Here is a 22,195-nt window from a genome sequence, read left to right as displayed (position 1 = left end):
TTACCAGCCAGTGGAGGAACAGTAAGGATTACTTATGTGCAAACAATGAATAACAGAAATACCTGAGGACACAAAGTGTTAAAAGGTAGGAATGCAAACTCTGGTGTGGACAGTTCTGATGGACATCAGATATGTTTATCCAAACCTATGTGCTCACCTGTAAGGAAGGTACCACTGTCACAGCTTAATGCTATGTGAGATTCAACCCCACAACCCTCATGAGATGAATCCAGAGCTCTCTCTGGGGTTCTGTGCTCATCCTCATCTGTGTAAGCAAAACTTTAGGAAGGTCATTTCTACCTTTGCCTTAGGGGTCACCATCAAAGCAGTGTTTGAATCTCATCTTGCCTCTGAACCACAGCTTGGCTTCCCAGGATCATTTCTAACATGAAAAGGATGATATAAAGGTAAGTTACTGGGCTATCATCCCTACAATTCTCCCCTTAACCCTATCCTTTGCTGCTTACCCTCTGATGCTTCCCCTTTTGTTCTCACCTCGGCTGTCTCTGCAAGAAGCCTAACCCTGACAGAACATTTGCCTCGTTCTCTCCTCCCCTCCTTTTAATCTTACCCTTTCTCCCCACTCCACATGCATCCCACAGCTCCAATTTTAAATCACCCAGTAAAAAATTCCAACCAAACTCAAACCATCTGCAGCCACATAATACCAGGTGACAGCAGAGGGCCTGGCTCTGTGCAAGCTTTGAGGTCCCACTTATCCATCCCAAATGGAAGGTCTAGGTCTGTGTCCCTCACTGTGTCAGGCCAAAAGATTCACCTGCTCTGCCTTATCAACAAAGGACCTGAACAAATCAGGTACTGGACTGAAAAATTTTTAGCAAGTTCCTAAAAACTACCCCAGGCTGCTTTTGCAGCATTTTAGCCAGCAGAGAGAAACTCCACTGATAAAATCCCTTTTGTTCAGAGTGCTGAGGGAAAGATGCAGGTCAGATGACTGATGTTGCTTTTCTGTATGAAAAAACCTCTTTATTTTAATGGCCATAGTAATAAAATCTTGCCCCAGAGCCCAGCTTGAGACACAAGCTGTATATTCTCTTGGAAATCCTCAGCATTATTAGAATACACTTATTTTTAGCATGCAGCAAATTGAGGTATTTTATATATCAATGCTGTGTTAAAAATAATGTAAAATAGATGTAACACATAATAATATATTTATCTTAAATGCTTCTTTATCTATATAGTGTTGATTAAACCAGGAGGATATAAGAAAACAAGCTATAATAGGTTATATTGTATTAAAGCTTGAGTTAGTGAAATTGCTTAGGATATTTGGTTCATTTAAAGTTATCCAGTAGCAATGAATAGTTGTAGTATTGCCAGAATTTAGGTAGTTTAAGTTATAAAAAATACACATGCACTGTTCCCAGTACTTGAACATACTATGAACATTAAATCAAAGTTTTAATGCACCTGTAAATGTTATCATATAAAAAAAAATCTATCATAGAATGTTTACTCAAAATAACTCAAATGCAGTCATTTTCTTTCCTGGGACAAAAATAAATCCAAAAAATTTTCCTGGCTGGGAGAAAAATAAGTCTAAATCTAATTATTCTATTTTCTCTTAGCCATTCAGGGAGTAGCTGTCTCCCAGGAGTCCAGGTTGGCTTTTTACAAATAATAGCACAGTACATAATGAAAAATTTAAAAATACTCTTTATTTCCACTTAGCTGTAGTAAGTGGTAGGCAAAGCCTGCCATTGTCATACTCAAAGCAAGATTCCCACTTCCAAGAGATAAGGCACTGAACAGGGTCAAGATAAAGAAAAATATATTTATAATCCAGAAACATAATATGACAAAAACAAAACCAAATTTATTTGGAGTTATATTGTTCCAGTGTGAAATAGGTTACACTAGCTGAGTCCATATCACCTCTTCTTATACATTTGCCTTTTTTAATCAAAAGCCTGGAGTACAAATTTGTAACAAATTTTGTTGAATATATTCCAATTAAAACATGAAGGACTCTTAACAAAAACAAACAAACAAAAAATAGAAATCAAAACCCCAGCAATACTAAAAAGCTGTTTCATGTGAGAGAGGGATATACAAAAGGAAACCAAAGTTTCCAGACAAGTCCAAAATTAGGGCATACAGGAAGCAGAAGGAGATGACAACTGCTGTATAATTTCATTTAAACAAACTCTTAATTTGACAAAACGCATTATCCCTGTGAACTGCCGGCCTACTAATTTGTGTCCCCATTTGTTTTCTCTTTCAGCTGAGTCTGCAGCTCCCAGAATAAAGCTGTCACTTGAGGCAGCAGGTGCCTCCATCCCCGCCTCCGACCTACAACAGTTATGACACGAGATTAAGAAAAACAGCCACCCCTGGCAGCCGGGCTGGCACGTAATGAACAGTTTAACCCTGGATAAACCTAATGACAAGTGTGGGTGGCTTTGATTGAAATGACAAGGCAGTTTGTCACCCGTTGCTCTGTCACAGAGATCAGCAGTGCTGGCTGAGTTTTCTGCTGAGTTGAGGGGAAAGCAGCCCGGCACCTGCGCATTTCAGAAGGAGCGTGCAAGAACACTGAAAACAAAAGGAGTCACGGTCTCGGTGTTGAAGCAGCTCTCTGACCCTAAACAAGTCAGCAGTGGAAGAGATGCAGCCTCTAAGATGCTCTTGTGAGAAAACAGCACTGTCTCTGGAGACTGATGGAAAATTTTGAACAAAAACCCAACCCAACCCACAAAGCTCTTAGTTTAAATTACCCAGAGGCTTTTGACAGAGGTACTCAGCTATCCAGTTGACCTCCATGTGAAACTCCCAACAGCAACCTGCCTTGCTGTAGGCTTGTATTTCTCATTGATGAATGTTCAGTGCCCATAAAACGATAACAGCAAGAGTTGATTGCCGTTGTAAATCATTAAATAGTCTTGAGGCCCAGCCATCAATCACTGCAGTTTTAGATGATACTGTTCATGGTGTTACACATGCACCTGCTTAAATACAGCGGCTGTCCTCAAAAGACTGCATGTGCCTCAGACCTGCCAAGACTTGTGTTTCTGGTTAACCCTAGCTTCAATTAGTGCATTAATTAATACACTATGAGGTGCAACACAATCAGAACCCAAGTGAACAAGCAGCAAAGGGGTATGGCACAGAAACAGGCAACGGCCATTTGACATTCATGTGGCAGATCAGCGACAGTCCTGGATCCAAAAGGACCACAAATGGGAAAGGCATGTGCCACACCAAGTGACAACCAGCACTGTGAGAGGCACTGTGGGTTTCCTGTACAGGAGGAAAATGAATACCACAACTTCAGACCCTGTGACATTATTGAACTGATTCTCTGTATTAATTTGAGGACTGTAGCCTTACCATGCTTTCGTTTTCTACACCCACACATGGCTTTCCTGAAAGCCCCTCTGATTCTGGTCCTCAAGGCCGAAGGGGAAGAATTCAAAACATTTTCAGCCTCTGTATCTGAAGAAAATTTATGATAGCTCTTCTGCCACCTACTCTCCCCATTCCCTTTCAACACCTTGGAAAACCCCTGCTGTTTTAAATTTAGAAACCTTTCCAGTTACAGATGCCAGCGTTTTGAGGCAGTCAAATGTTCATCATCCTGCTGGTCTGCTAAGATCAGTAGCAGCCCACCTGAGGGTTGGCTACCCAGCAGTAATCCTAGGACAGACATCTGGGTTAATGCAAACACACAATCCAGTCTCACAGCAATCCCCTGGGAACTCAAGATTTTATTCCTGCTTTCCATGTGTATTTTGCTTGGAAACAACAAAGTACTTCTCTATTTACATGTTGCTAGAAATAAGAAACAAATCAAGAAGGTTGAAGGATGCACTTTCTCCACTGAAGCCTCTAATTTAATGCAGCAGTTGCAGTATTGCCTTTTCAAGAGAAAAACAGACTCATAGGAAGATTTCCCTCCTGGCCATAACACCCTTCTGCCAGCTCGCTGCAGAACAACACATCCATGGCAGGTTTTTTGGAGGTTATTTTCATCTTAATCCCCTTCAAATGTCAGCTGCTGATGTCCAGCTCCTCCAAGGTAAAGCCAGCTTCACTGTTTCCATCTAACAGATGGTTGCTTAAGCTGAATCCTGCTGCCTTGTGGTTTTCAGCACATCTTTAGCATTGCCAGTAACAGGGATAGTATCACAGAGAGTACCTCTTTAACAACCACACTCAAACCTTGTATCTAATATCAGTTAAGGCTTTTCCAATGCCCTTTCTATCTTAACCTAAATCCTCACTGAACTATCTCATTTACTCCTTATCTTCTTTGCACATGTCCTTTTGGGCTCTACTATTTAGTAAAATTTCAGCATCCCCAGAATCCTCTTATGAGTCACCAAATGGATTTTAATCATATTTTGTGTCATACTGCTATGTCTGGGCTTTTCCATGCTGGACATGACACTTAGACATATCTAAGTGCTGTCAATCAGGTTGGCTTTGGTTGATGATTTTAAAATTTCTTCCAATTTGGTGGTTGTAAAGGTATGCAGAGTATCTTACAACTCACTTACTACATGCGTTTATCTTCCATTCCTTTTCATTCTTGCTGCAACAGCTTTTATGGAGATACTTTTCTTATCTTAATATGAGTTTCTACTTATATAGCAGTTTTTGTGCAGAACCAGCAACATGAAACAACTTCCCCTTGCTTTAGCTGAAAGCTCATAAGCAAAGCTCCTGAGATATACTTTTACAAAAAAAGTTTCTTTCCAGCTCTAGTCTGGTTTTCCATTTTATTAGTTCACCATGAATTCAAGCACAGAAAGATTAAATATGGTTATTTAATGGATAGAGCAAGTGGGAGTTCTGTTGCTGACTTTGACAGAGACTTTCTGAAAAACAATTAACCATTTTGCACTTTGATTTACCCCACCAGAATAGAAATTACAAGACCATACTACTTCAGGAGAGGAAGGTGAGGACCTAGTATGGGTTATGAAGTACTTCCAATTCCTAAGGAATTCTTAGATTAATGAAAGCAATGAGATGAGTAGCAAGTGCTGATTCATTAAAAGATTAAAAATAGTCTTCAGTGCAGGAGGAGAAGGTGCTCATCAGGTAATTGCTCAGACATGCTGGGAACATCATTTATTCTGCAGGTAGATGGTGTCAAGCCACATTCCCAAATCACGTTACAGCCCAGCCAAAACCAAAGGCTATCACATAATTCAGGGATGAGGTAAAGACACAAATCACAGTCCTGTCTGCCTTGCAAGACCAAAACGTGTTAGATTCACTGTAATGTCAACTACCAAGAAGCTAATTTTAGCATAGCTTGACTAATTTGCACCATGGCTTGTCTCTGTCTGCTTTCACAAGAGTCCATTTGTGGTGCTGCTTTTAAAAGATGTTCCATTCATACTGCAACACTGATAGCTGCTGAGGTGCTGATAAGGGCCAGCAGTCTGGTGTAGCCAACCTAGACTACCTCCAGCACCCACACAGCCACTTTTTGATGCACAGTGCTGGGCATGGAGGTGACATCTCACATATTGAACAGGGCACTGAGGCCTCTGTCCTTCCATAATTCCACACACCCCACCCACCAGCAGCGGCTCTCTTGGAGAAGAGGGAATGTGACCACAACAATGACCTACACCTGGGGATAACCAACATGAGCAGGCCTCTCTGACCAAAGAAGACACAGCAAAGGAGTATTTCCTTATGGCAGAGCATCACCCCTACTCTTCCCTTATGGGAGGGCACAGACACCTCGACTTGTTTGCTCCTTGCACTCCAGCAGGGCTCACACTCACACACAGCCACCTAAATGTACGGTGCTGGTTTAGTGGTTTGCTCTCCTGACTTATTCCTCCCCTAAGAGAACAAGCCATCAATACCTTTCTGGAGCTGACAGAACTGCGATGGCTATGATCAGCTCTCTAGGTGTCTCCTGTCATGAACTCAGACATTTGATTGAAGAAGAATCTAAATAAAACATTATGTTATTTCTTATATTTCAAGTTCAACAGGCAAGCTGTCTGTATTTAATGGTAACTGCACAGGCAGTTACTGCCACACCAGAAGCTTCAGACCTGTTATTCAGAAAACTAGGGCTTGATGTAAATTTTAGCACCTGCATGTCACAGAACTGCATTATGTTCATATGTAAGCTGGCTAAGAAGGTCATCAGCAACAAAAATTCAGGAATTAAACATATTCATGTCCATCATTGTTTGATGAACCCAAGCAAGAAGGCTGCTGAAAAGCCCTTTCTTTAAACTTAGTTGCAACAACCATTGCTCTTCCTGCACTGCTGACAGTTCAGAGACCCTCAGTATGAAAGGATTATACAGGGGGGAAAAAAACAACTTGTGTCTCACAATTCCATCAAAAGGATCTGTACTATTCCTTTTTCCACTCACAGTTTTAAATTCTCTTGAAGCAGCAGGAGTTTTAATCAAATCTTTCTTGCAGCAGGGAGGTTATACATCTCTCAAATACTATCAAAGGTGTTACTCCTGTCATTCAACAAATTCAGTATTTTAAAGACAGGAAATTTGCCAGCCCTAAAGTTCCAATAATGTAATTCTAAAAGATGACAGGCACACACACAGAGCCTTTTTTTCTTATACAGGAAATATGTGTGTAGGAGAACATGCAGGGATACACATGTAGTATGGTCAGAGAAAGACAAATGGAACGAAAGTTAAATGATATTAATGAATTTACATTTCAGGATTTCTCAAATTCTGTTTGCATTTTTCCATCCATTTACTATTACAGAAATGATAATAAATCTCAGGTGGTGGGGAGGTAAATAACTAGGAATACATACCCACACCATTTGATTACACAACACAAAATCCAGGTAGTAAAAAGAAAAGAAGTGGGAGAAAAACAGAGGAGGTTTCAGCAGCAATAGCCCTCACTGCCTTTGAAACAGTAATGCAAAGCTTAAAAAAAAGAAATGTTCCATTATTCCTGGCACCTGCTGAGAAAACATTATTCCCTCCACCTTGGGCTGCATGTATCTAATAGTAGAACTCCACTTACTCACAGGAAACTGCTGTTTATCTGATAAAAGATGATAGGTGATCAATAGATTTTGCAATTTTAATACGTCTGCAGGCGGCAGTAAACAAATGCTAAAGATTATCTTTGATCCTCTTGAAATCTACATTGAAAAATGGTTTTGATAATAGACATGGAACACATTTTCATGCTGATACAATAAAGAGCACATGTGAATTTAACCATTAAATTAACATAAATATGGCTGTAATGAGATTGATCAAACACTGCTCTTCTTATGCACCTCTCAAATGCATAAATTAGGACTGAGGAAGGTCTCCCTGGCAAACTTTGGCTCCTACAACCAACCTGAAAAAGTCCATTCTATCAACTCAGCCAGTGGTTCCCAAGTAAGGATTTGAGCTATTTGGATAGTGTGAATCCTTCTTCTGGCCCTCCTGAAGTAATTCAGCAATCAGTTCACAGCCTTTTTTTTTTTTTTTAATAACACATATTCTCATTTTTATTTCATCTTCTCTCCCCCAGTGTATTTTAGGCAGCAATCATCCCCTGCATGAACACTCAAGTGGGTGTTCCTTTACATGTTACATACAGATGTTGAAGAGGCAATGTTTTGACTAATTATATGTAAACTCCATTCAGAGTGCCACTTGGCTTAAGGGCTCTGTCACCAAATATTTCACACTTTTCCTTCTCAGCTCAGAAAGGCTGAAGGAAAAGACTGAAAGGCTTGGGAAAAAACCAAACCCCCTGAAGTAGCTTTCAGTCCAACTCACGCCTGTCTGGTTCACACTCATGACACAGAAAATAGGGAAATGCCAGGTGTGGAGCATTTCCCAGCCCCTTACAGGTATTACCCTGGAAAAGCCAAGCAGGCAGAACAAGAGCTCTGCTGAAATACAGCTCCCCTCAGGCGACTGCGCTCCTCAGCAGCCCCAGAGCAGCGAGTTCAAGACCAAGGTGCTCTGTTTGGTGCCTGAGGCAACAGAGCTCTGCACACTCCGAGCAAATAAACTGCGGCCAATCCCCAAAGGAGGGCCGTGCCTTGATGCCTGGTTAATAGTTAATGCACAGGGCAAATCCTCGGCTGCCAGGGGCTACCTGGGGGAGAGCAGCATGCAGGGGGAGGCAGGCAGGCAGTGAGATCCGAGCTTCAACATCCACTGCAACAGCAACAACTACTCCCACCCAAAATACCACATTTTAACTAGCCTAAATAAGATATTTAGACATGACAATCGTCAGGTCTTAGCACAGATGCTGCTGCAGGAATAAGCAGTAGGTAACTACAATAATTGAGTTTGTATTTTTGTGATCCCAGAAAGGCTGTCTCTAAACAACACTTGGTTGCCAACCAGGCTAAACACCATCACGCTAAGAGCTGTGACAGATGCATGTGTGGTATGGAGAGCAATAAATGTTCTTCAGCTCTCAAGCACATTTCCTAAAGATCTGTGAAATAACACACTGACATTATTTTTTCTCTCTATCCCCACCTGAGGAAGACTAACAGCACATCCATAATTAATTTTTACTTTCTTAATCTTTATTTTACTTTTTAGTTCAATTGAGTTTTGAATTACAAAGGCTTTTTAAAGAGTGGGAAGGGAAATAGTTGGCTGCTTTCCCAAGGCAGCTAAGGGCTGTCCTTTAAGCAGGACGTCACTGTGTGCGTGAATATAACAGCAAATTATATGCAGGCTCTATTTAAATTTCCTATACATAATTTTCGTACTTAATTTCCTATATATATAGCACATTGCTCTGGAGGATCCAAAGGATGCTTGATAGATCTCAGCTTTCAAAACACCATCATGAGATAGGCAAAAAAACCTCTGTGTTGATTAATCAAATTCTAAAGTACCATACAGTCTTCAGGACCACGTGCATTAACACTTTCTAAGTGTTCTTTGTGTATTGTCAACCAGATAAGTAATGTACAGTTAACAAAAAAGGCCAAAGTATGGCCCATTTTAGCTGGAATTTATTGTTCCCGTTTATTGGAAAGCCTACACACATTCCAGTGGATTTCTAAAGGTTGCAGAGTAAATCATCAACCCCAAGTACAAAACCTGCAACCCCCTTTTTCTATTTCCTTGCCTTATCTAAAAACCAGCACTGTTTCATTAAGGGGAGAAAGACCATTGGGGATGATTTGAATTGCCAGAATTATCTACAAATCCTTCAAAAAAGATTCCAAAGTTCAAACTGCCCGATTTAAAAATGTTACATTTCATTCATATTGATTTTTCTTAGTATCTTAATAGCTATCTTCCTAATCAGATGGATTAAAAAGCACCAGAAGAAACTTTCAAAATAATCAGAAGTACAACAAAACAAGATAATGAGGAGTTAAAGATGAAAACCTCAAAACAAAACTGCCTTAGGAATTATACCTTTTTTAACTGCAGATCTCATTAAACTGCTTTGTATAATCATTTATACATGCAAGTTGACAAAGAAATGCTAGATAATATAACTGTTTATAGGCACTCATTTCCTTGTGCATAAGATATCTTCTAACTGTGGATGAGGCTGAACACTATCCTGTTTTTATTATAGTGTGACCCTAAAGCTTCAAAAGAGGTGAAGACCCCACTGAAGCCAAAGGCACAGAATGAGAAACTTTCTCCTTCCCAAGTGGTTGGCGTGTACTGCAGTCTTTATGGAGGTGGCAGCAGCTCACAAAAACATCACTAAATTGGTTTCCAGCTATCTGATAACAGCACCTTTCCTCCAGCACAGATCTTTGTGTGAGCTGCAAAAGTCGGGCTGAGCAGCTGGGTAAATGTCCAAGCAGTTTGTCTGAAGTAAGACTCCTGCTAACACCAGTGGGCAGCTGCCTAAGCAAGATAGCCAAATTAGTTTTAAATTAGCTATGCTGAAATAAGTGGCACTTACTAAAACACTGACATCAACTAATTAGAAGGGGAAAGTTTGGCAGAAATTAATTACCAACTCCACATTACAGTCACAGCACATCTAGAGGTGATACTGCTTGCCAGATCTTTTTAAATACCTGAAGCCCTCCAGATAATCCTTCTGTTCAGGAAAGGTCAGCACACGTGCTGGGCTTTCTCAGACTGCCTCTGCTGATCAAATTTCGTGTTGCTGAATCCCTGAGACCCCTGCATATCTTTAAGATTTGCTAGCCACCTCCTAAATCTTTCAGTCCTGTATAATTTCATGTGGTTTCAGCAGTGGCAGAACCATCCATATATAAGCATATACCGTCAGTCCTCATAATAATGCTATTTTTATATTACCAGGCATGAGGGACAGCCCCACCTCTGTGCACCATTTTGCAGAGTCTCTCCCAGAGGAACCTGCTCAGTGATCCTGGTTTTGCTGGAATAGAGATGCCACTAAAGGGAGCACAACAATTTTTGCCAGTGTGGATGGGAAAATAGAGATGCATACTCCATTAATTGACTGCAAAGGATTAAACTGATCCTGTAAAATACTACAGCTGAGGTTGAGACTTTTAGTAGGCTTGTCAAGTTCATCAGGAGCAAATTCTGATGACCCTTTAACTAAGGAATTTTTCTAGACTCTGTTCGAATTTCTCACCAAAATCAGCAAGAGTCTCTCAAATGGCTTAGCATGGGGAAGCCCCATTCAGGCTCCTGCTCCAAATCATTCAGAATAAAGAGCTGGATCTGCATTTCCCTCTTCCCAATGCAGAACACAAAGTGCTCACTGACTTTTTGGTGTCTCACAAAAATACTTTGGAAGGATTCTGATTAACCTAATAGAAAATAGAAGGGGGTGGGAGGGGGGAAGTGCTAAGATATTTTGAAGTTTTGCAGAAATTGCTTCCCTTTTAGCTCTGTTTTAAACCTGATGTTTGTTCTACTACAACCATTATGTCTAACAAATAAACATTTGGTTCAGGATGTAAAAAGAAGAGCAAGAGAGAAAGGGGGCAAACTTGTTAGCTACTTCTTTGCAGCTGAGAAAGATAAAATCAGAGAAAAACACTTTGGAAAAGATGTTACCACAAGATAGGGCTGAAGGTTCATATCTGTAACTTCTTTAAGAGAGTTATAAGAAGAAGAAAAAAAGTTGTCTCAAACCTGAAAATAAGCAGTTGTCCTTTTCCATCAGGAGAGACATAGCTAACAGCAGAAACAAATGCATTGTAGTGCAGCTGGGGTTTGAGTCAAGTAGTGAAATAATATCTGAATTACTAGGAAAAATGAGATTAATTTAGTTGCATGAATAGGAGAGGGCAAATAATACTTCTGCCTAGTTCACATTAATACTAGAGACATCTGAAATTTAGGAGAGAATTCAAACCAAGATAAATTAAAACTGCTTTTTCTAGGAAGAAATAATTTTGTGAGAGAATTTGGGGTTTTTAAACATTTGAGTCAAGGAGAAACACTTGGAGATGTGATCAGAATGGATTACATTGTGAAAATTAAAAAAAAAAGTCAATTAATTACTCCAGTTGGCACAACATTGAATATTCGATTATGTTTTAGGCAAATCACTTTGGAAAAAGAAAAGCAAAACTCTTGAAGATCCCTAGTTCTTTGCAAACTTTTGGGAGTGGACCATAATTCTGAAGTTACAAACTTTCTTCATCAGAACTTTAGATCACATCAAGACAGCCTGAAAAAAATTACTCTCTCTTGCAAACTTGCTGTGTTAAAAAACAAAACAAAAACAAAACAAAAAAAAAAAAAAAAAAAAAAAACCAAAACCAGTGGGCAATGGTGTGCTATTTCCAATAAAATTAGGAATAATTTTCTGGAGAAAAAGAAATACGGATTGTCGGCAAACTGCACTGAGCCTGATGCAGAAAACTGGGGCCATCTGCCAAAAGTGGGGATGGTTTGGGCTTTCAGATGAGGGCATTTTACAGCTCATGGGCAGGGAACGGCCACCCAGCTGTGCCCGACCCGGGTGGAGCAGAATCCAGCTCTGGGCCATGGGAATCAGCGCTCCCTGCTCACCCAGAACACGGGGTGTGTGCAGGCAAAGCTGCCACCCCTCCCTGCTCCAGTGAAAATGAGAACGGGTCCTGTTGAAAGCATAATTAAAAGTAATTTTTTCCAAGAGGTTTTTTTTTTTCCTTTTTAGATGCATATTCGGAGAGGGTAAATTTTAGAAAACCTTTCTGGCATATAATAGGTCATTTTTTAAAGTAACTGGAATGGTGTTTGACCTTCTGCTTGAAATCTAGATGAGTCAACCTTATTTATCTTCTCTGGCTTGCTGGCTATAGTTATGTTCATAAAGTGTGAATGCTCAGCTTTACATTTAAAAGATCAATAGTTTCAAGAAGTTAAATATTAGGCAATAAGTGATGGGGTATAGTGATTCCCGTTCCCTTCTCTCAAAGGTTTTCTCATTTGCTTTCACTAATTCTCTTTCAGATTACCACCTACAAATATTGTGTTCTTCCACATCACTCACCAGAGAAACCCCTCAGAAAAATTTAGGCAGAGAATATACATGTCCTGAAAGAACCAGAAGCCTCTTAGTAATGAAGATGTGACTGATAAATAAGCAGGAAAAAATGCAGGTAACAAACAAGAATGAAGTCAAATCCTTTTCTAGTGTAAGCCTCCAGTTAATTATCACATAAGTTACTTTGGTTGTATTGCATTTGTATCTCTTCAAATTCCAACAGACTATTAAATGTAAGATTTTTTTAAATTTCCTGAGAAATATGAAAATTAAAAGTCAAACAAAAATGTATACTTGCATTATTTCATACAGCACTGCTACCATATACTTTTCTTGAAATTCTTTTTATCACAAATTGCCTTAAGAGTTTCTAGCCTATAATGACTTCGACTTTCAGAATGAGTTCCCCTCTGGGCATTAACTCAGGTATTTTACCTCTAGGCAACAAATCAAAAAATAACATAAAACAACAAATGAATCCTGAAAATTAGGAGCAAGTTGTTTGAAAGAAATACATAGAATTTAAACAGCATTCTTCCAAAAATTATCCAAAGACACTAATTTGCTACACGGATAACATTTTATGAACGGAGCAACTCTTCTCATAGTAATTCATAAGAATTATTTGTTTGCTTCTTAGAAACTGTCTTTAGGTAGAGGTTTTTTACAAGATACTAACAATAACAATATAGTATTCCTCTCAGTCTGTATTCCATCTTCCTTCCCTCAGAGGATGATTATTAATCCAACCTGTAAGACTTATTCTATTTTTGCCATCTCCAGAAATGCACCTGCACACATGCCCAAAGTGCTGCTGAAATTACTTTACTTACATTAAAGCCCAAAGTGATGACATTGTGCACATCTGCATCATGGAGAGAAAAAGGTCCGTGAGAGAATGAGAGATAGAAAGGACTCCAAATTCCAGTAACGCTTTCTTTCCTGGAGCTGGCTTTACATGGCTGGATGGGAAACAACATAAATGCCAACAACACACAGTGGATAAAAACCAGAATAATTTCTGCTCCCAAAGACTTGATGTGGGGTTCCCTGACTGAAGCTTGCTGGTATGCAACTGAAGAAATAACCAAAGTTGTAGCAATTTTATTTTACAACTCCATATAATACGATACGCACTACAATTTTTCTTTGCAAAGGTTTAAAATTCTGCTGTATTAATTGTGAGCTGCAAGATCCCAGCTCAGGAATCCAATTTATATATATATATATTTTTTTTTTTTAAAGGAGTAACTAAAATTTTCAGCTATTTCTGACTGACAAAATGAACATTCAATACCTAGAAATGCACATTATCCACCATTAGGAAGCTGAGTTTGCTGAGAGTATTTAAAAACTGACATTGTCAGATTATACCAAACTCTTCCTTCAGATTGATCTGTTCAGAAGTAAAATACTGGATGTTCAGTTTTAGTTTGAGCTGGATTTTTACATTAACTAATTCAAAATAAATGTTTTGAAAACAAAGTCCCTCATTAGTTTGAGCCCTGCTCCAAAATCCACATGCTCACACAAAGAGCCTCGATTTGCTCCAACCCATCCAGTGGTCAGCATCTGGAGATTTTTCTGTTCTGTTTCCCCCAAGTTTCAGTTTGCTTTGTGAGGAGATGCACACCGTGGCGAATTGGAATGAATTTACAACACACACTGAGGTGTTAAATATCTGGGAAGCGTTTTTATAAATATTTGGCTCTGTTTATTTCACGTTTGGCTGTCACGCAGACAACAGCAACACTCTAAGTGAAATGAATAAAAAACACCCATGCTCTTGTTTGGAACAAACTCATTATGAAATTTGGAAGAACAACCAGGAAAAGGGGTTTTTAGTTAGATTAGTTCTTATTCAATGACCAGTGTACACTTCCTTGAAGTAAAACACCACCCAAATTAATATTCCCTCATTAATTTCCTGGATATTGCACCTTATCCCATTATAAAAGTGTTTCAGACCATTACTCTGATGCAAATAATAAAATCTATTAATACACTTTTATTATACAAACTTGGAGGGGTATTAGGAAAGTTTCTCTAAGTGTTCTCTGGGTCAAAATGTTTCATGTGCTTTTTTTTTTACAAGGAAACTATTTTTAGTGTTTGTAACCATGAGCACTGCAGCATGCTATTGCTCCCCCAAAAACAGCAATTGCCTTAAAAAAAAATTATAAGTGACAAGTTCTATAGCTAGTTTTCTCTTTTATTTTTTCTGGAGCCATGCAGGCTGCATTTCAAGGTTAACTTACAAGCTAGAAAACGTTACCAGGAAACTAGAAAAGTTTATTTGCGGTGAAAGTTAAGATTTTCACCTAAGACAGCAGCTTGAATTGTAGATAAATCATATACTGTGAGATTTCCTAAGAAAACCAAACCAAACAAAATAGCCCACAAGTACTTACAACTTGCCACCCTCCAGACTTATTCAGTGCGTTTTGCTGCTGTTTATTCTATCATTTGTTGAAAATTTTCCAATCTTTTTCCCCTGTCAGCTTCCATTGAATTCTAATTCGGTATATATTTCACCTCCGCATTATCTGAGTTTTCAGCGAGCTGTGTTATCATTATGGCTTCTCCTTCACTTCAAAAAATACAACAAACTGAAAAGAATGGTCTGCTACTCAGAAAGAGTCAGGATAGAGGTGAAGCTTTCACTACAGATACATCTCACAAAAGAAATAGGCCAGATGGTACAAGCATTTCATCAGGCTCCACAAGCACATATTTACCATACTGCCATATACCAAAAACACAGAACGATGGAGAACTCCACAGTTGCTGTTCTTGTAAGGCTTAACAGATATATAACAAAGGATTAAGAACAAAATACACAATGGGCTTCCAAAGGTTGATGGTTTACTCCTAGGGAACTTGTAGGACTTAAAATACTTCCAATCTGCATGGCTCAAAAATTGAGATGGCTTTTATCACTTAAGCAGAACTTGCACTCACCAGTGCTTGTGACCTCTGAGGCTGAAGAACTAGCTGGTTTCTACTTCTATTTTTTATAGTTATATTGGCAAAGGACTGAAAAAAGTGTAACTTCCACAAAGATGGATGTACCCACTGTTTGGGGCTGAACACAAGCATTTTGCTGTTTTCCAAGGCTTGTGTGTTTGGGTGAGTGGATTGAAGAACTGCAAACCCAGATTTTCATTTGCCTGCACATTTTATCTGTTATATTTGAAGTTATAAATCAAAGGACAGAATAGAGATAAATGTTTTCATTGCTTTCCTGAAAAAAAAAAACCTGCTTTGGACTGTCATACTTTAAAAGCTAAAAATACTATATACTTCTTAAAGGACCAGAGCTTAAGTTAATTAAGAAAACAATATTCAATCCCAGTCTCAAAATATTACCTTAGGCAACAACACAAATCTGAAAAATCTGAAAAATTTCATCTTCTCACAGACTCTAGAACAGCATAAATTGCTCTCTTAACACTAAAAAAAAAAATCAGCAGTGAAATTCAAATTTATCTGTTCACCAAAGTCAGCAGAAGAGTGAAAAGTCAAGAATATGCTTACGAGCTTAACATGCACACGGACAAAGTAGATACCTTTAGCAGAATACACATTCTAAGTATTTTTAAAACGTTGCATCTTCCATTCATGCCATCTAAAAATGTCCTCTCTTTTCTTGCCAGAATAGCTGATGGATCTTACATTTCTACATACAGTATAGACATTCAAATAGATGATTACTTATAAAGGGGGAGGACTTGTTGATGTTTGTCTGCAATTGCACAAAAAAAAGTATTTTTTCCTTTTTATGAGAGGGGGTTTGGTTAGAATTTGGAAAGAGTTAGGAAATAACCCATATTTCCGAATGGAAATATGCAAAGAAAAAAAAAATTTATTTCTCATGCTAGTCACCATTCAAAGTCTGTGTGAACAACAGAAAATGGTTGTCAAAAACATTCCTCACATGAACATTAATTTAGACATCAAATTCTTGTCCCCTTAAGCTGCTAGTGAACCTCCTTTTTTAATTCTACTTCAGCTTTTTATTTACATGGTCTTACTTAAGAAGGACACACAAAGGAAAAATATAAATATATTTCGCAGATAGACTTCTGTATTTTGTATATCCTTCCCATCTAGTGCACAAAAAAACCCAAAAGGAATGTGGTCATTAAATTGTTACTTCACTGATTAGGAATTCTGCTTGGAATGGTTAAGCTAGAAAGCACTTGCTCTGTAACAAGCATTGCAGAATTGAACATAGCACTGCTAGGGCTCAACAAATGTCCCTTCACAAAGAAAGGCTACATTGCCTACGTTTTGTTCCATGCTGCCAGTTCATAGGGTTTTTTTCCATGAATTATTAATGAATCATTGTGAACAGGCAGCAGAAATAAAAGAAATAAAACATGTAAAATTAAGCCTTTAAATTTTTTCCCCCCAGGTGTAACAAGAACGTAGCTCGGAGAACTTAAGCCTGCGCATAAGGACACGAGGATGGTATAAAAAAAAATAATCTGAATTTACTTGTTTGGATTCCTCAGACAACCTTGTAAACAACTCCTGATTTACAAATCTTGCCATTTGCAGACCAGCTAAATCATCTGATGAGAAAGAAGAAAAGAAGTAAGGTAAGACCTATCACCTGTCCCTGAACTGACTAAAAAATGCTGATGGCATCACAGTAACCCAATGGGCAGGAGATTGAGATATGCAGAGCAGAAAACCAGTGTGGAAATGAGCTGTGCAAGTAACATCTGGTAAAGACCAACACTGCTGTAGTTTCCACAGAGTCAGCTGAAAACAGGGCACTGTCCAGTTCCACTTAGCAGACAATTCTGAGAAAAGTGGCTCTGTAAAGTGTGGAACGGGGAGGGCTGTTCTTAAATTCTTGCACGTACATCTATATACATGGATATGGCGTGTGTTTGTATAAATCAAAGCATCCTCTCATCAGCCTTCAAAAAAATAGGGGGGCAACTCTACAGTATTGCTCACAGGACTATTTTATTGCTATCAATGCCTATCATACTTCAGAACAAAAGCTGTGTCAACTGTATGAAGGTTTTTGCCATTTAGTTGTGATATTCAGGTACAAGTCTTCTAATATTCTTGTCTCAACGAACAACAGGACTAACAAAGTCATCTGCTCATAATTAAAATTATAACTTTTCATGGACTTTTTAACAGAGGTGTTATAGGAAGACCTCAGCTAGATTTCCAGATGTACACTTCTGTGCCTTTGAAGAGGGAAAATAAAGAAAATTAAACCTGTATACATATATAAAAATGTGTACTTGAAAATGTGAGATGCCTTCCCTCTGTAATTGCTCAAAGGCCAAATTTGAGCATTCTGAAATTTGTGGTCTGGCATCAAGAAATTCAAAGTCTGCATCAGAATTCATGGCCCATCTCTAGAATTACTTTAAAACATTTTTCCCTCCTGCCTGGTGTATTTACTACAGAACTCAAAGATCAAAAAGAAAAGCTTTGCAAGTTCCTCAGTGCTAATCTTGGTGGCATCTTTCAGCTGCCCTTTTAAAGAACAGGCACAAACACTTTATAGTGAAGTGGAATTAACTCACTGTGAGGAGGTATGCAGCTTACTGAATCTGTACCGAATCTGAGATTATTTAATGAAAAAATTAAAAGTTCATTTCCCTACAAGTCCTTCTAGAAGTGAACTCTGAGAAAGCTTGAAAACACTCTAGGCAGCAGAAAATCTTTCTGCTCACAGCTCTGAGCTGGAAAACCCAACTGTTTGGTCTCATCATTGAACTAAATTTCATGACAGATCTTACATTTTTGTTTTTGTCTATTCTGTACCCATAACACGGCAACAATCCCATGAGTTTTTATTTCTATTTCTTCTATTTTACCCACACTCTTTGGCTAAATGCTGCTATACTTCAAACTATTATAGGTATCCAATCAAAAATACTTCCCCTGCAATCCACAGGCAGTCACCTCCAAATCACTGACAACAGTACCCGGTTCACAACTTGAACCATTTATTCTTTGTGAGTGTGAATACCCCAAGAGCTTTGCACCAGAGACCTCTGCAAGCTGCATTACATATTTTTTCAAAATTTTCTGCTGAAAATGCACAAATAGGAGCCTGAACTATAGGCATTGCGTGACAGGTTAAAAAGGAGGAAATGTAAAAAAGATGGTTTTGCAGATGGATTTTGACCCAAAGTAACTGCCATACTTTTGTAGCCTTACATGCATCTGTGGATACAGAGCAAGGGACAAAGTATGAGAAGTATACTAAAGTACAGGATCATATTTGGGTATCAGAAAGGGACAGAGGCCCTTTCTGATACCCAAATATCCCTTTCCCTTGAAGGGAAGACAAACACAAATCATGGCCTGCCACAGAGCATAAATCCCCTCAGAACCCTCCTGAAAGAAAAACCCCAGAAATCACCAGGACTGGTTCCACAGCATTAGAAAGTAGCTGCAAAATCCTCCTCTCATCCCCAGAAAACTTTCCAATAAAATGTCTGTGGCAGTCATCCAAGCTCTCGAGGACGCTAGGTTTAAGTACAGCCAGGGTGTACATTGAGGGGGAAATCTTCCAGAGGATTTGGCTCTAACGCAAGCTCAGATATGGCCTATGGCACAGTCAGACCTCACCTGAGGTCTTTTCCAGATGTAAATTTTGTTGTCCTTTTGATCTACTATGTTCTAAAAAGTAAATGCCTCCTTCTCAAACTTTACATGACTTTGGAAGATCTGTGCACACCAAAGCTGCTCAGTTCAGTGCCCAGGCAGGGCCGGCCTGTGCATCACACAAATAAATAACACAAAGGAAGAAATGGCTTCATTTTGTGCTGTGTCTGGTGGAGAGGAGCAGCCGGCAGGGACGTGAGGGGAAGGCCCCTGCCCTTCTGTCACCACCTATGCCCCATTTCCCGCCTGCCAGCTCTGCTGTGGGCCACAAACCCGCAGCCCAACTCCACGAGAAACCTCTCCATGCAGTTTACTTCAAGTGACAACACTTCCATCACTGCCTTAAACCTCCCCTTTGGAATCGCAGGGAAAGCTGCCCAAGTGAGGCTTGGGAGCTTTGTTTAGTTACTGTTCAGCTGTGGCATCGCTCCAGCAGGAGAAGTGCCCCTCATCCCTTCCTTCCTCTTTATCCCAGGCCAGTTCAACACAGCAGATCCCCCTTCTGCTTCACAGGAGGCAGACATGGCCGAGGTGCTCACACAGACACCTCCTGCTGCCAAAATGGTGGTGAAACGCCGCAGCCTTTCCTCAAAAGAGCTTTACAGGAACCCCTGGCAAACCCAAAGCCCGCCTTTACCTGTGGCTGGGAGCTGGGCCTCCAGGGTGGCAAGGATGGCGATCCTTCTCCACTTCATCATCTTGCCAGGCCAGACAGTGCTGGGAACGGGAGAGAAGAGGAAGAAGAAGATGAAGAAGCTCCTCCACGGGCTGTGCTGGTGTGTGGCCGCCACAGGAAGAGGCTCAGCTCCTATGAGGGCTTTCGGAGTCCACCTGCCGGCTTCCTCTGCCTTCACAGCCTCTGACTGAGGGCTGGGGTTTGCCTTCTTGGTACTGATGTTTGGGGTTTCCTTTGTTATTCATCCTTTTCCTCTCTGCAAGATGGTTTCTTTCTGTGAGTTGGGGTTTTTTCCCACTCTGTCTGATGGTTCCTAGATCATCCCCACTCAGCGGCTGTTGGTCTCTGTTTCTGGTATCGAATTTGACCTGACTTCAAAAAGGGGTTTGTGCAACTATTCCCAGTGTGCAGCACAGGGCATAAATAGAAATTTAAAACTGTAAGTTACAGTCACTTTTGAACAATATAGTTGTCTAACCTCATAACGATATAAAACTCATTTCTAACTCACACTTTGTAAGAAATCTCACATTATTGTGCTCTTTTTGAATGCAGGCAAATAAAAATTTCCACTTTTTCATTAATAAATGAAAGTTCATTTTAGACAACTGTGAATTAGAAAAGCTTGAAAACGTAGCTTAGATAAACCTAATGGCTTAAAGCTCAGCCTCACTCGCAGCAAAATGCATCTGGCTCAACAGATCACTGAATGTTTAATGTTTACAACAGTAATACTAATAATGCACTTGAGAACCAGAGTTTAGGCTGGGAGGAAGTCCAAGCATCTAAAGGCATAATTTTTTTTTCTCCTGTCTCTAATTCTTAGAAAAGAAAGAGGAATGTGCATCCCCAGGAGGTACAGAAACAGATGATAAAAATTTCCCTGAAGTATGGTGGGATGAGAGTTATTGTGCACACAAAAAGGTAAGACTTTTGAAGGCAAAGTAAATTGAAGTTCTAGGAAGAAATTTGTCACCTTGCTGTCTGGAGTAATAAGGCTAATACATGGATAAAAGAGTCTCTTCCTTTAATTGATTAATTATGTGTTGTGCCAGTCAGTACCAAAAGTACTAGACCCTAGTAGTAGTCTAGCACCAGGTGTAATAGTGCAACACACACCTCTGTGATATAGTCTGCTCTCTCCCAGCCCTGGGGGGGTATTTCTTTGTGGCTCTTCTACCCCAAAAGCTCCAAGAAAAGGCTGGAGATGGGCTCTGGCACCCCCAGGCAGAAAGCAGAGCACAGCCCAGGAGAGCTGCCATGCACTGAACCTGAACAAGGTGTCATTAGCCCCAGAAATGCTGTGCTCAGGGACATGTTCTGTATTCCAGTGCAAGCTGGATAAAGCCCTTTCTGTCCACATCTCTGTGTGACAGAAGATTGGCTGAAACAAGGAATTAGTGAGCAGAAAAAAGACCCCTGCTCTCACTGCTGGCTGCCTCAATCTCACTGATGCCTCATCCAAAAGCTGAAATATCATCCTAGTTATTGATATTTTTGGGTAACGGTGTTTCCAGAGAAGCAGATGGCACTGCTCATCACTATTCCACTGACCTCTGTCTCCTCCTGTTATTGATCATAGCTTCTCCCTCCGGCAGAAAGCCAGCAAATTATCACTTTGAATAAAGAGCTGAGGCCAAAGGTAAGGAAAAGAAATGAAGAGCTGTGTAAGAAAGAGAGATTAATAGCAACAGTAGGCACACTGGGAGAACAGCAGTTGGGCCAGTGTGTTTTGATGTCTAGATAGGGAAAGGTCAGAGAAATTGAGTATATGGACTTCACTTGGAAGTGTGTGTTGAGTCAGAAAAAGGCTTTGCATGACAGTGCCCCTAGAAATTCCCACCTCCCCATCCCTCAGCTTTTGAACTAAGGCAAGCTTATCATTATCCAAATATAATCAAAGTATACAGAAAAGCACTCATGCTTGTGTTATGAATTATTCTCACAACAAGCATGGTGTGGGAGAGATGCAAATCACATGCAGACAAGCAGTAGAGGAAAAGATAAAGGGGAAGTGGTCTCCTCTCTAGGAAAAAGTTTTTCAGTGTTCATAAGGCTTGCAATTCTACCACGAGGAATGGTTTGCTTAGAGTGTCACCTTCTTTTCAACCTTTCTAGTCTTTGCATCTCCAGGAGCTATAAAAACTTCAGCACCTCCTGCCCACATTGTGCATTGCCCAATCTTGCAAATGCACTTCTACCAACAGTTTAAACCATACTGATGTTTCAGTTTACTCACTTCAGTCAGATTGTAAGGACTTTGTTAACCCTGGACTAGAAATGAATGCCAACCCTCGTTCAGCTGAACCAGCAGCAATTTTTCTCAATGCAGACAAGGCCACAGTGGAAATATAAAACCCTTCCTGCTGTGTTAAGAAAAGCTCTCAGCTAAACTTGACTCTTCATCTAAACATATGGGTGGAGGGAAGTACATTCTCAAGAATTACCTGCTCTAGGAAGACTGCA

The 22,195-nt window shown here is 39.8% G+C and overlaps 1 protein-coding gene across 2 annotated transcripts in view; it reads right to left on the bottom strand.

Annotated features, from left to right (window-relative positions):
* Nucleotides 1-20,223, bottom strand: part of CD247 (CD247 molecule) — a 51,212-nt gene extending 30,989 nt beyond the window's left edge. The window contains exon 1 of one of the 2 annotated variants that reach the window (XM_074531977.1): nucleotides 19,691-20,223. In XM_074531977.1, the coding sequence (XP_074388078.1) occupies nucleotides 19,691-19,751 (61 nt within the window). In that variant the 5' untranslated portion in view covers nucleotides 19,752-20,223. The remainder of the gene's footprint in view (nucleotides 1-19,690) is intronic. The other variant, XM_005490989.4, reaches the window with a different exon arrangement.
* Between the last annotated feature and the right edge of the window lie 1,972 nt (nucleotides 20,224-22,195).

Source organism: Zonotrichia albicollis, chromosome 2 (assembly GCF_047830755.1).
Source record: "Zonotrichia albicollis isolate bZonAlb1 chromosome 2, bZonAlb1.hap1, whole genome shotgun sequence".
Lineage (NCBI taxonomy): Eukaryota > Metazoa > Chordata > Aves > Passeriformes > Passerellidae > Zonotrichia > Zonotrichia albicollis.
This window is presented reverse-complemented; position numbering and strand designations above follow the sequence as displayed.